Consider the following 12440-nt stretch of genomic DNA (forward strand, 5'->3'; position numbering starts at 1 on the left):
ACACTAGCGCCATCTCTATAACGATCGCTTACTACTGACACAGAGAAGAAACTGCTAAACCCCCTTTTTGTTTTTCTTCGCAAATTCCAATGCGTATTGTTTTATGTACTTCTCACATCTTTGCATTGATTTGGAAACTTATAAAATGATTTCCTGGGTGTTTTGTCCAATAATTCTCACCGCGCGGCTACATGAGATGAAATATACAGCGAAATGAACTATTTGACAGGTGAAATATCTGACGCGCGGCTACATGAGGTGAATATACAGCGAAATGAACTATTTGACAGGCGAAATATCTGACGGATAAGCATCACAGCAACCACTGAGTGCAATGTAAACAAATAATGTGCACAAAATCGTATTGAATCCATTAATAGCTTCATATTGAGTACTTGGTTAATTTCAGTCAACAGTAATAATTTTCTTCCAATTAGGGAATTTTCTGCTTGAGAAGATATTATTTTAAATAGAATTTCGAAAGCGGATGTTGTGTCTCCCCCAACCCTTTAGCTATACCTGTCATATTTCACCTGTCAAATAGTTCATTTCGCTATATATTTCACCTCATGTACCGCGCGGTGACAGTTACAGCTAAAGGGTTGGGGGCGACACAACATCGGGTTTCGAAATTCTATTAAAAATAATATATTCTTAAGCTGAACATTTCCTAATTGGAAGAAATTATGAACTGTTAACTGAAAATAGACGAAGTACTCGATATTGAAGTTATTTAATGGATTTAATTACGATTTTGTACACGTTATTGTTTACATTGCACATCAGCTGGTTGCTGTGATGGATCCGTCGATTTTTCGCCTGTCAAATAGTTCATTTCGCAGTATTTTTCACCTCATGTGGCCTCGCGGTCACAAAATCTTGCCTCACACTTCCTTCGCCATTTGTATATAGAAAAGTTATTTACTCGAAGCAGCAGTGAACAGAGCTTACTTTGACAGAATGTTCGCCTCACTGGTAAATGACAGTACTTTCGTGTGGACACTTTTGTAATGCCAGTGTCATGTCGGTTTGTCGGTGGTAGTAGTAGCGTTTGGATATGTGATTGGATTGGAATGACGGGATTGCGTAGTGCGAGATCGTACCGAACATAAGTGACCGTTATTAATATGGGCCGAGTTTGAAGGTTTGCTAGTGTGTAAGCGATCTTTGTACAAGTATGTGAAATGCAAACGACTTTTACCAATAATCAAATAAAGTGCGTACAAAACATTAAAGCATGATTTTGCTCTATCTCTCTCTCTCTTTCTCCTTTCTTATTTCTTTCTTTATGTATCTGTCTTTCTTTCTCTCTCTCTCTCTCTCTCACTCACTTCTGAACACTGATCATCCGATGTGAAGACATCAAGTAACATGATTGACGCAATCCATCCAAGTAACGCAGTTCACATACAATTCATCCAAGCAACGTGGTCGTTCAACATTAACTCTTGAGTCGTTGAGTTAGTGAGATTTTCAGAGATATTCGGATCAATCAGAGATTTTCAAAGATCATAATCGAAACGTATATGGATTCGTGTGATGCCGGGTCCCCTTTCGACAAGCTGTCTCCGGAGGTGAGTAACTGCTTTTAAATCAATCCTGGGCAGTGTCAGCTCCAACTCTATTTCGCATTCCAGCTTATTTGCACCATATGCGATTATCTTGATTTGGAGGCGTTGAAGGCATTGTCTCTTACATGCCACCGGTTGGAGCAAATATGCGCGAACCAATGTGCTCATCGGTTTTTCTTGTGCATCCGCGAGAATAGACTGGCATATTATAACTATTAGCTGGGAACAATTGCAGAAAAGGTGGAAGAGGCAGCCATTTTGCTGAAGAGTACAAAACGTCGCTACCGTCGGGTTCATCTCGATGTGCAGTACGAGCCTGAGGCCGATAGTATCGAGCATATGCAAGCTATACTCGACAAGCAGTTGTTGCAGCAACTGGCCGTGCTGAAGCTTGATTTACCGCTTTATCGGGAAATTTGGCCGTACATCTGTCGAACGTGGTGGCCAAGATGGACTGCTTGCTGGAGCTAGACATCTGTTATCGACATCAGTTGACAAATGTCAATCTGCCTTTGTCCAGTGACTTGAACCTTATCAACCCGTTCACTGCATAAGCTGTCGCTGGACTGCGCTTGGCCGGCCAGGATCGATTGCCCCAATATGCAGAGCCTTGCCGTTAAAGGGCCATTCGATATAGAGGCTATCGTAGGTAAGCAGTATGCGCTGCACGGTGTTCGGGAACCTTACTGGAAGCTGAAGCACATAAAAGAGCTGGTAATTACTAAACATTTACACAGTCATCCGTTTCCCCATTCTTCGACATTAGCTGCAAGCTATAGGGTACAGTTTTATCGACAGTTGAAACACCTTAAAAAATTGTACTACAACTTTAACGGCGCGTCAGATTGGATATTGCAGACCATTTGCGAATCTTGCGTCCAGCTGGAGCTCCTATATTTCCTAGAGCTAGAAGTGGAAGACCGGAATTCGTTACGCTTCCTTTCGAACCTGACCAACCTTCGAGAATTGAACATTTTATCCGCCAGAAACGTCATATCTTTCGCTGGCGTTCGCTTGCCCAATCTGAAAACGCTTCTATTAGACTTCGTGGAAATTTACTGGCCCCCAGTCGAAGGATTTGATTCAATCGAATGGCTGAAGATCCAAGCCTTTCCTTGGCAGGAGAAGCAAATATGTGATCTTTTCGCTCCGCTCCGTCTCCGCTTTTTATGGATCAAGCTACCAGTAGATTTAGAGCTCTCGTGGTATAGAAACATATTTGCAGCGCTCACCAAACTGCCTGCGCTGAAAACGCTCGTACTGCACAATATGCCATCTTTGAATCACCTCAATGTAATGAATCCCTTACTGCAGTTAACTAAACTAACAGTTCAACTTTCTTACGGCAGCGACGGAATGACTGTTCCGGTCGAGGTTCCAAAACTGGTGCCCAACGTTGAAAGAATCAAAATTTATGCAGACATGGAGTTAGAAAAGGTGCGTTGGAATAAAAACGTTGCTTCAGTACCTAAAATATAACCAATCAAGCTATTCCGGCAAAGGTTGGAAATGCAAAGGTTAAAGTCTAAAGTGATTTATTTTGTGAGATAGAGGCAAACTATCAGCAATTTCGTTTGGAATTCCCCGTATCGACTGGTGGGCCGAAATCGGTCTACCGAAAAAAGAAACGTTGTAATGCGTTATACTTCATCCGATTTTTTTTCATTACGGTGATTTTTCGGTGTGTTTTGAAGTGGCCATAACCGCCATAATAATCTGGCCATACTGGCCAGAACCATCGGTTGACAGTTCGTGTGGATGAAGTACAGCAAAAATAGGCCACAATTTTTTTTATATGGACTTTTACGCAAACTACTCCAGATGTCGCCACTGTGGCGCTGGCAGACCGTCTACAGTAGGCGGAGTTTCTCGCCCGCGAAATTCCAGTTCGTGTATTTTTGGCCGAACATGGTTTTATGACCAAACACACTGTCAGCCAGATGTTTTTAAACCGAATGTTTTCGCAAAAGCGCATCCACCGGAAAACACCCCTTGACGCTAGCCGAACGTAGCATAGCAATTCGTCAGATTTTACAGATACAGTCACAATCCAAGCGGTAATAGGAGCGGAAATATAATGGAACCCTCCGCTGCCGGATCCCATTTCGACAGGCTGTCCCCAGAGGTGAGAATCCATCAGCTTTTAAATAATTCCTGGTTGGAGTTTCATGGTTCCGTTTCATGTTTCAGCTCATCTTCTTCATTTTTGACCATCTGAATCTCGAATCATTGAAGGCAGTTTCACTAACATGCCACCGTTTGGAGGAAATGTTTGCCGACTACAGTGCACGTCGGTTTGTGCTGAGCACTCGCAAGAAAACCAACCGAAAAGAAGATCTGCCGCCGCTGAGACACGTTTTAGAAACGATGGAAGAGGCAGTCTACTGCTGCAGCGTACAAAACGTGCCTACCGCCGCTTTCATCTCGACGTGAGGTGTCATCCTAAGCCAGACAGCCTCGATGATGTGCAAGCTGCCCACGAGAAGCTACTCGCGACACGCTTGATACAGCAATTGGTTGTGCTTAAGCTGGATCTCGGGTATGAATTGCACATAATCGCCGAAAAGCTTTCGGGTGTGGTGACTAAGATGGAAAGTTTGCAAGAGTTGTACATCGGACATGAAGCTACGGATAATGCGTACCCGTTTAGTCAGCTAACCCTTGTCAACGTTCACTGCAAAAGCTGTTGCTGAGAAACGTTTGGCCCGGCAGGATCGATTGCCCCAAAATGGGGAGCCTGAACGTTTCGGTGTTAGAAATAGATCTGGGGTCCATCATTGGTAAGCAGTATGTACAGCACGGTGGCCAGGAACCGTACTGGAAGCTGAAGCAGCTGTCAGAGCTAGTTATTCAGACACTATCGAAGCATCGTTCACTTTCCCTGCTCGTGAGAACCAATTCAACGTATGGGAGTCAGTTTTATCGGCAGCTGACCCAGCTTACGATATTACAAGTTCACCCTTTGTTGGTGACTGATGAGACGCTGCAAGCCATTGGCGAAACGTGCGTACAGCTGGAGCGCCTGTCGCTCTCGTATCTGCGCATGATAAACCCGGAATCCTTCCATCACCTCTCCAACTTAACGACCTGCGACATTTGGCAATTAAGGACAGCAACAAAATGTTATCGTTCGCTGACTTTCGCATGCCACTTCTGGAAAGGCTTGAGTTGGGAGACGCCACACAAATTGATTGGCCATCGTTGGCACAACTTGCATCGATAGAATGTCTCCTGATTAGATGTGATTCCTCACAGCTGAACGGGCTGTGTGATCTGCTTGCTGAACGTATGCGCCGGCTACACACGCTATGGCTCAAGTGTTACTCCTATTCAGATCGGCCGCGTTATCGAGAGCTAGCTGCTGCACTTCCCAAACTGCCTGCGCTGGAAACGCTCGTGCTAGAAACTTCTCTATATTCGAACTGTTTTATTTTTCTCAAAACGATCGAACCGATGCTTCGGCTGACTCGACTAATTATATGCTGTTTTCCTTCTCGGCGGCATGACATTGGCCAACAGGTTACAAAACTGTTACCCAACGTTCCGAATATCGAAATTCGTGACTTACATGATGTGTACGAAATAAGAAAAAGTTTGAAATTTGTAACGATGGATTGGAGCTAAGGTTCCAATCGGAATTTTTAGTGCCTTGGTAGTAGTGGTAGTGATATAATCTTCTTTTATAGGCCAGAATGCAGCAATGTGAACTAGGATAAAGTAAAGGTTATGATATAATAATGTAATGTTTACAATGTGCTATGCAATGGCGGATTTAGGATATAAGAGGCCCTAAGCGGTAAGACGAATTGAGGTCCCTATAGATGATGATAGAGCAGAGGGGAGGGTCAGACTAATCGATCTACGGGGCCCCTATATCGACGGGCTCCAGGTGGCCGCTTAGTCTGCCTACCGTTAGATCCGCCGCTGAGTTAAACTTTATCTCTAATCAAAGCGCATTGAACGATTATATATGGGTTTGAGAAATTTAAACGCCATTAACAACTTATCAATCAATATTACTGCTAAATGAACTCTACAATGTTACTTAACATTCTAAATATTGAGTATTAATAAAAATAAATAAATAGTGATAAAAGCTCTGGAACAACATGATTCAAGTTCTATTTTGAGAAGATTTGGTTGATTTTTCGGAGGAGACAATGCAACGTGTCATCCACCCAAACCTTCCCCTAATCCTCTTTCCGATACCTATTATCCTCTTTCCGATTTCTGTGCACAGTGTATTAACATTGGATATTGTTCAAGGACATTGTGCTGATTCCTCAGTATATGGAGATTGTGCTATAGGAGCTTGTGGAGCTGCTAGGGACCTATATATACAACGGACTTGAGCCGTCGGTCGACTCGTGCCGAGAACAGAGTGTTGCGCCATAACGCCCGGTCCTGTGCTGCAAATTTCCAACTCGAGACACCAATCCTCCGCAAGTCTGCTTCGAGCTGGTCAAGCCATCGTACTCGCTGCGGCCCTCTCCTCCGCCTGCATGTTGGGTCGCTTTCGATGACCACCCTGGTTGGATAGCTAACGGGCCTCCTCGCTATATGCCCCAGCCATCTCGGGGATCACCTAGTAACTCATACAGCTTATCATTCCACCGTCTTCTTGGTTCAAAAACACCAAGTGCGCGTAGATCACCTTCCAGTAAGGTCCATGTTTCATGTCCGTAGAGCACAACGGGCCGTCAGTTTTGTTCGTATGAAGACTCGGCCAGATCGCTACCACTTACGTAGATTACAGAAGGAGCTATTTCCAGCGAGGATGCGCTTCCGAATTTCCAAGGATGTGTGAGAGTCGCATGTGACTTGGGATCCAAGGTATACGAAGGAACCCACCTCCTCCAGTGTGTCTTCGTCCATGGTGATACAGGGGAAGGCATCTGAGGTGTTATCCCTGGACCCTATTCTCTGTATGTATTTTGTCTGTGACGTGTTGATTTGGAGTTCTACCCGCTGAGCTTCTGACTTAGCTCCAGCAAGTGACCTACTCAGTACCTTACTGCGGGTTGATTCAGGCAGACAAACATAGTCAATGCGTTTGATGACATTAGAAGCGATTTCTGCTCTATAGACGCCGCTATAGATTCTAAAGATCATCTCACCATTAACGTTGTTGAGTGAGTAAAAATCTCCCCGGATTCTGTGAGGTTACTTATCACTCTGTTCACTTCTGTATCAATCCAACCGAGCTCAATTCGTTCTTTCGTGTTTTTTTTCCTTCTCTACCATCGAAAATGTACCTTAGCTTATGGAAACAATACTAGTACTTTTATTTTATCGCTATATTCCCATCACCGTGATTCGACGTTCTTGTCACTTTGCGCACGCTATCTTCCACGAACCACGGCACGACACGACCTTCGACCCCATTGGACGCTGGTGGAATATTGCATCAGTTCCGGACCGGTCCGACAGCGCCCGTTGCATAAATGCATAATTTAACGACCTTCTTCCCCGTACGCAAACCTCTACTCTTGCTTGGCGCCAATCATCGGCAGATAGCGGTTGTGGTAGATAAGACCGCGGGCAAGCATTGCGCAAGACAGCACGCAGATCAGTCCCGGCGGCATGAACTTGCCCGAGCGGCCCCCGCGACCCCATCATACCGGCCAGCACCAGGGCCGTACCGATCTGCAGCAGGGGCCGGGGCGGCTCGTTCGACGACAGCAGCGCACCGTACCCGAGCAGTGCGCCGAAGGTAAGACCGGCTGCCAGCGAGGGGACGGAACCTGTACCACAAAACAAAAAAGGAGCAAAACAACAACAAACGTGGATTAAAATAGTCTTTCGGAGGATTGCGAAACATCTCCCCACACCCGACCCTTCCACACAACAAACCTGCTTTCGCGTATCCGACAATGCCACCGGCGGCCACGGTTGCTGCATAAGCGAATCCAAGAATATCGGCCGGCATTTTCACAGGTTGGAATTTGTTAAGCTTTACACAAGAAAAAAATCACACTTGTTTTATGGTGCGCAACTGCTAGAGGGACGTGTTTTTCGGGAGGTAGAAGACGGTATGTAAATAAACTTTCCGCACGATCCGGCTGTCACTAGCCGCGGCAAACGTCAACGTAAGCGGGACCGCGTTTGACAGCTGCCGAAGTGTGTGTGATTGGATTTGAATTGAACAACGCTTTCTTTCCGTTGCAAGCCCGTTGGCGTTTTGATGCGTACGGATTATGTATTGTTTATCTACTGTTTATTATCTTTATTATCAATACATTATTGCCTGTGCTTTGTGGGTGTGCGAATAGAAGAATGGAACTCCAATTTTTTTTTTGGTGGTTAACGTTTAGATACTCTATTCCTATATGTACGGCTATATTTTGTGTTTGCCTCTGCCTGGTTCGTATGTTCGCCTAAATGCACCATCGAGGCCCCCCTTCGGGCCCAGCATTTAATAAAGGGGAAATATTACACATACAATGGGGCCCGTTTTCTTTAAGGTGGCCTTATATACTTTGTAACTGTTTTCCGATTGCTTAGGAGTCTTTTTCCCATTCCTAACGATAGTGCGTGTGTGTGTGCGCGCGCGCGCTTGACCAAACCGCGTGGTCGGAAGGGTGAGAATCGTTTTGCAAACACTCGTTCTTCTCCTCACTTTCCGCGGAGGCCACAAGGAACAATAAGAACAAGCGAGCTGGAAGAAGCGTTCAGTTAGTCCTAAATTGATGCTTTTTTTGTTTGTTTTGTTTCGTATGAGTGTTAGTTACTGGAAGAATTTACAGCTCTTCCGCCGCGCACTCGCTTAGCCAGGTTTGACCACCCTTCTGACTCTCTGATTCTGTACCGGCCGTGTGCTGGTAATAGTGTGCATGCCGTCCCCGTTCTGCACAGAGGGTTTCTGCTGAAGAATGACTAGAATGTTTCAGAACGGAATACGATTGTAAAGGAATAGGTTCGGTGATAGCGAGTGGGGTTAGATTAGCTAACGGTAGAAGTAAACCCTTACTGTTGCGGAAAGCTTAGCGTGCGGATTTGATAAACCAATCAATCAAACAGTGCTGACGATCGAAAGGGCCCAAAACAAGCGGGAGTGAAATTTCACAAATGGAAAGACTTTTGCAAAAAGCTGAATGAACGACAAAGAACGATCTACAAATCAACACTCTTCTACTCGCAAAAGGGACGGTGGTGTTTTCTCTCTGGGTGTATGTGTGTTTAATTCTTCTCCCTATTAGTTTACTCCTCCCTGAATAGTAGTTGATTAGATAGCAGTCAACAGTTTAGCAAGGATACGCGATAGAGCTCGCCGCTTTTTGGCTAGCGTTGTTAGTTTGGAGTTTGGACTCCTCATTTTCGTCACCTCTCCCGTCACAGTACCGGCCCATTACTTCCACGCACACTTATCGGTTTTGCAGCACGAAACGAACGAAACGCCGATCCTCAGCACTGGCCAACAGTTTTCTTTATAACACTATCTACATGGATTTCGCTCTAGGTTAGGATAGTGAAATATACGTTTGGAAACACAACTAGCAACAAACTTATTGCTTGATTTTGGGCTGTATCGATAATGGTTCATTTGTGACGGTGCGCAATGAATGCGCCGCACGGAGCAGGGGCGACGAACGAAACGGAACCGTTTCTCATATTTGTTTGTTTTGTTTTGTTTTTACACACCGAGCACAATCAGAAACGGGATGGTTGGATGCAATCAATACACTTTACAGTACAGTGCTGCGTACGTGTCACTTGCTTATGTCTCTGAAAGGATGCAAATGCTATGCAAATAATGATACACAGAGACAATCGTTCAACCGAGTATGCGAGATGCGTTTTGTGTCCTGTGACTTTACAAAGGTTCACTACAGGTCTGGCCTCGTTTCCACCGCGATCAATGGAATGAATTGTAATATTTTGTTTCTGTACGCATAATACGCCCATCCTGCTACGATCGACCGTTGTGTTTGGTGTGTATGGGGGTTTGTGTGTCTGACTTTTAAATGTTTCTTCATCTTGCCCTTAATCCTACACCCTACTCTCCACAGTTTCAATATGTTTTGCTTCTTACATGCTAGTAATTTGTGTCTTTCATTTGTTCGTTTTCCTTCTTTTTTTGTTGCCGAAAACGTGCTCTAATTTTCCCTTTTTTGTCCCCGTTTGTATAGCGTACTTATGCATCATCATTGGTATGGTTGGTGTGTCTGTGTGTTACGGGTTGTTCTGTGCTCTATGCTTTGTTTTCTTCTATAAGCGTTTCCTGCCCACACTATTTGCTGCGTAATCTTCTTAACTCCCTATCTAAAGCCTTTCGGTTCTTGCGCATTGCCACACTCATGTAAAAAATAAACAGCACAGGAAAACGATACCAAAATACTCTAATTAATTCTACGATAGTGCGACCACCTGCCTGCCCTATCCCATCCGCCGTCTGCGTAAATAATGCACAAAACGAGGCGGAAAAATGCACCGACGAAAATGGACGAAACGGGAAAAGGAAAACTTTTAACTGCTTCGCTAAATCACCAACACACTTTCACCACCCAAACTCACTCAGCTATCACTGTTTTTTGCGTAAGAAGCGAGAGAGAGAGAGAGAGAGAGAGGAGAATCGATGCAATCGATGGGTACTAGAGGATTTGCCCAACCACCACCTTGGTTACCTTCACACTGCAGCACCACGGCCTTCGCCGGTCGCCTGCTGGAGCGTCAGTACAGTTTCGACTTGCTGCCACACTTTAGCATCGCGTTGATCGTTTCCGTCCGCAGCAGCGTGGCCAACTCGCGCTCCGCCGGGTTCCGGGCGGGCCGCCTGGTGCGGTTCCGGTTGCTGGTCGGCGGGCTCAACGGGTTGCTGTCCTGCTGCGTCTTCCTGTGCCCCTTGCTCGCTGCCGACCCGAGCTCAGACGTACTGAAAGTTGTCGGGCCGCAGCAGTGGCTCGTGCTCGACGTGCTTGTCGAACTCGAAGAACTGCATCCAGTCGGTGCGCTGCGGCTGCACCAGCCCGAAGCAGCTGCACTCGAGAAAGTCGAACAGATTTTTCACCGGCCCACGGTTGAACGGGCTCTTGCCGCCCTTGGCCTGGAAGTGGCGGTAGCGGCCCCGGTTCAGCCGTTCGTTCGTTCGTCATGCCCAGACAGACGACCTGGTAGCTCTGGCAGATGGTCAGCACGGTCACCCAGACATGTGCAGCAGCGCGTTGCCCATCACCCAGCCGACCCACGGATTGCAGGAACCGATCGCTTGCAGTGCTGACCATAAACCTGAGGCGAAGAGGAAATATGTATGAGAGCTTAGTAGCCCGTAGTGGGAACTCGGAATCAGACACAATTCCGATTACGGAGTCGATTCCAGATCCGAAACCGGCGTTGACTTCGGAGCCGATTTATCCCGGAACCAATTCCGGATGCATTTATGGAGCCTATTCCGATTCGGATTTAATTCCGGAACCAATACCGGAGCCGACTCCAGAACCTATTCTGGAGCCGATTTCGATTCTGGAGTTGACTCCAGATTCCGATTCCGGAGTTCTTTCATTCAATTGCTGGATCGGAATCGGCTCCGAAATCATAATCAGCTCTGGAATCGGAATCGACCTGGTAACCGCAATTTGCACCCGGTAACGAAATTCAGTATTGACTCTAGAAATGAAATAGCTCCGGAATGAAAATCAGTTCTGGATTTAAAATTAGAAGTTTCAGAAGCTAAATAAGTCCGAGAATCCCCATGAGAATGGATCCTTTAGTAGTAAATTTTGATTCTGGCGGCTGTCCATACGTAGCACCATTGGACCCAACGTCTCTTCTTATGGAGATGCCGAAACCGATTCAAATCTCGAAGCCGATTCTAATTTCGGAGCTAATTCCGATTCCGGCGCCGAGTTCGATTCCGAATCGAATTCCGATTCGGAAGTTAATTCCGGAGTCGATTCCGACCAAGGAAATGACCTACTATCCAGAATCGATTCCGACGAAAACTTCATCTTTCCCATCACTAAAATAATCGTTTTTCCTTTTTTCCTTTGATTCTGTGCCCGAGACACCCCCCACCTCCCTTACCCTCATCCATATTAATCGAGCACGTTTGCACGTAGAAATTGGAGCCACCGTACAGCATCCAGCCGCACATGATCAGCAGCATCCACAGGAATCCCATAAAGTATTTGTGATTTTTCGCACCTGCAACGAAACGAATTGCGTTTTACACAATGGTCCCACCGTTAAGGGGAGGCGCAATGCGCTCCAATACACCGATACAGTTCCCACCCACGGGCAGTGGTGATCGAACCGGGCGACGCACCGATCGCACACGGAGCAGTGCTTCGAGCGTACCGGCCGCCGGACCAGACAGGCGGAGCAGAAAGCCGACGGTTCAAATCCGCTTGCACCACGCTCGGAAAGTTCAATGATGGTCTGGAAAAGAAAAAAAAACAAACAAACCATTAATTGCCTATTTTTCGTACAATAAACCCTTCTTTTCCCAACGCCCCTAAACCGCTGCTCTTGCGTCGGCTGGTGACGCCCGATGTGCCGCGCCACGACTTGAGAAAGCACACCCACAGCCCCGCACTGCACGCGAGGAACGCCAGCGAGGCGAGAAACGAAACCGTCGGCGCAATGTACGTCAGCCAGGTGACGTAGAACCACAGCTTCGTCGCCATGTAGACGCTCAGCGGCAGCAGCGCCATCAGGTTCTCGTCGAACAGGTGCTGCCCGATCGTGTACGCCACGCTGTACAGGCAGGCGAGCAGGAATATTTTGATGATGATCTGCGTGTCGGCACAGAACACCAGCCCGACCAGGTAGAAGACGAGGAAGGGCGTCGCGATCATGCTCCACCAGCGGAACCGCTTGTCGAGCGTCATGCGGACGAGCGGTTGCGCCGGTGCGACTGCTGCGTGGCCTCCC

The 12440-nt window shown here is 46.5% G+C and overlaps 2 protein-coding genes and 1 pseudogene across 4 annotated transcripts; 1 reads left to right on the forward strand and 2 right to left on the reverse strand.

The window, feature by feature from the left end:
• Positions 1-2116: 2116 nt before the first annotated feature.
• LOC121602492 lies at positions 2117-3507 on the forward strand. 3 transcript variants are annotated; one of them, XR_006006423.1, is made up of 2 exons: positions 2117-2220; positions 2309-2379. XR_006006423.1 is itself a non-coding variant. In XM_041931255.1 (2 exons), the coding sequence occupies exons 1-2, from the start codon at positions 2172-2174 to the stop codon at positions 3048-3050; spliced, it is 795 nt and encodes a 264-aa protein (XP_041787189.1). In that variant the 5' UTR covers positions 2117-2171; the 3' UTR covers positions 3051-3507. The 3 variants fall into 3 exon arrangements, 2 of the variants coding, with proteins under 2 accessions (XP_041787189.1, XP_041787190.1); XM_041931255.1 differs by having other exon boundaries at positions 2117-2285; positions 2370-3507; XM_041931256.1 differs by having other exon boundaries at positions 2338-3507.
• A 3458-nt stretch (positions 3508-6965) lies between these two features.
• Positions 6966-7649, reverse strand: LOC121602489 (transmembrane protein 14 homolog). The gene is given in 3 exon segments (XM_041931253.1): positions 6966-7175; positions 7177-7315; positions 7425-7649. Coding segments are annotated over 3 exon segments (336 nt in total). The 5' UTR covers positions 7501-7649; the 3' UTR covers positions 6966-7054.
• Positions 7650-9757: 2108 nt separating this feature from the next.
• Positions 9758-12432, reverse strand: LOC121602493 (annotated as a pseudogene).
• Positions 12433-12440: the final 8 nt, after the last annotated feature.

The sequence above is a fragment of the Anopheles merus genome, unplaced genomic scaffold (genome assembly GCF_017562075.2).
Source record: "Anopheles merus strain MAF unplaced genomic scaffold, AmerM5.1 LNR4000473, whole genome shotgun sequence".
Classification (NCBI taxonomy): Eukaryota; Metazoa; Arthropoda; class Insecta; order Diptera; family Culicidae; genus Anopheles; species Anopheles merus.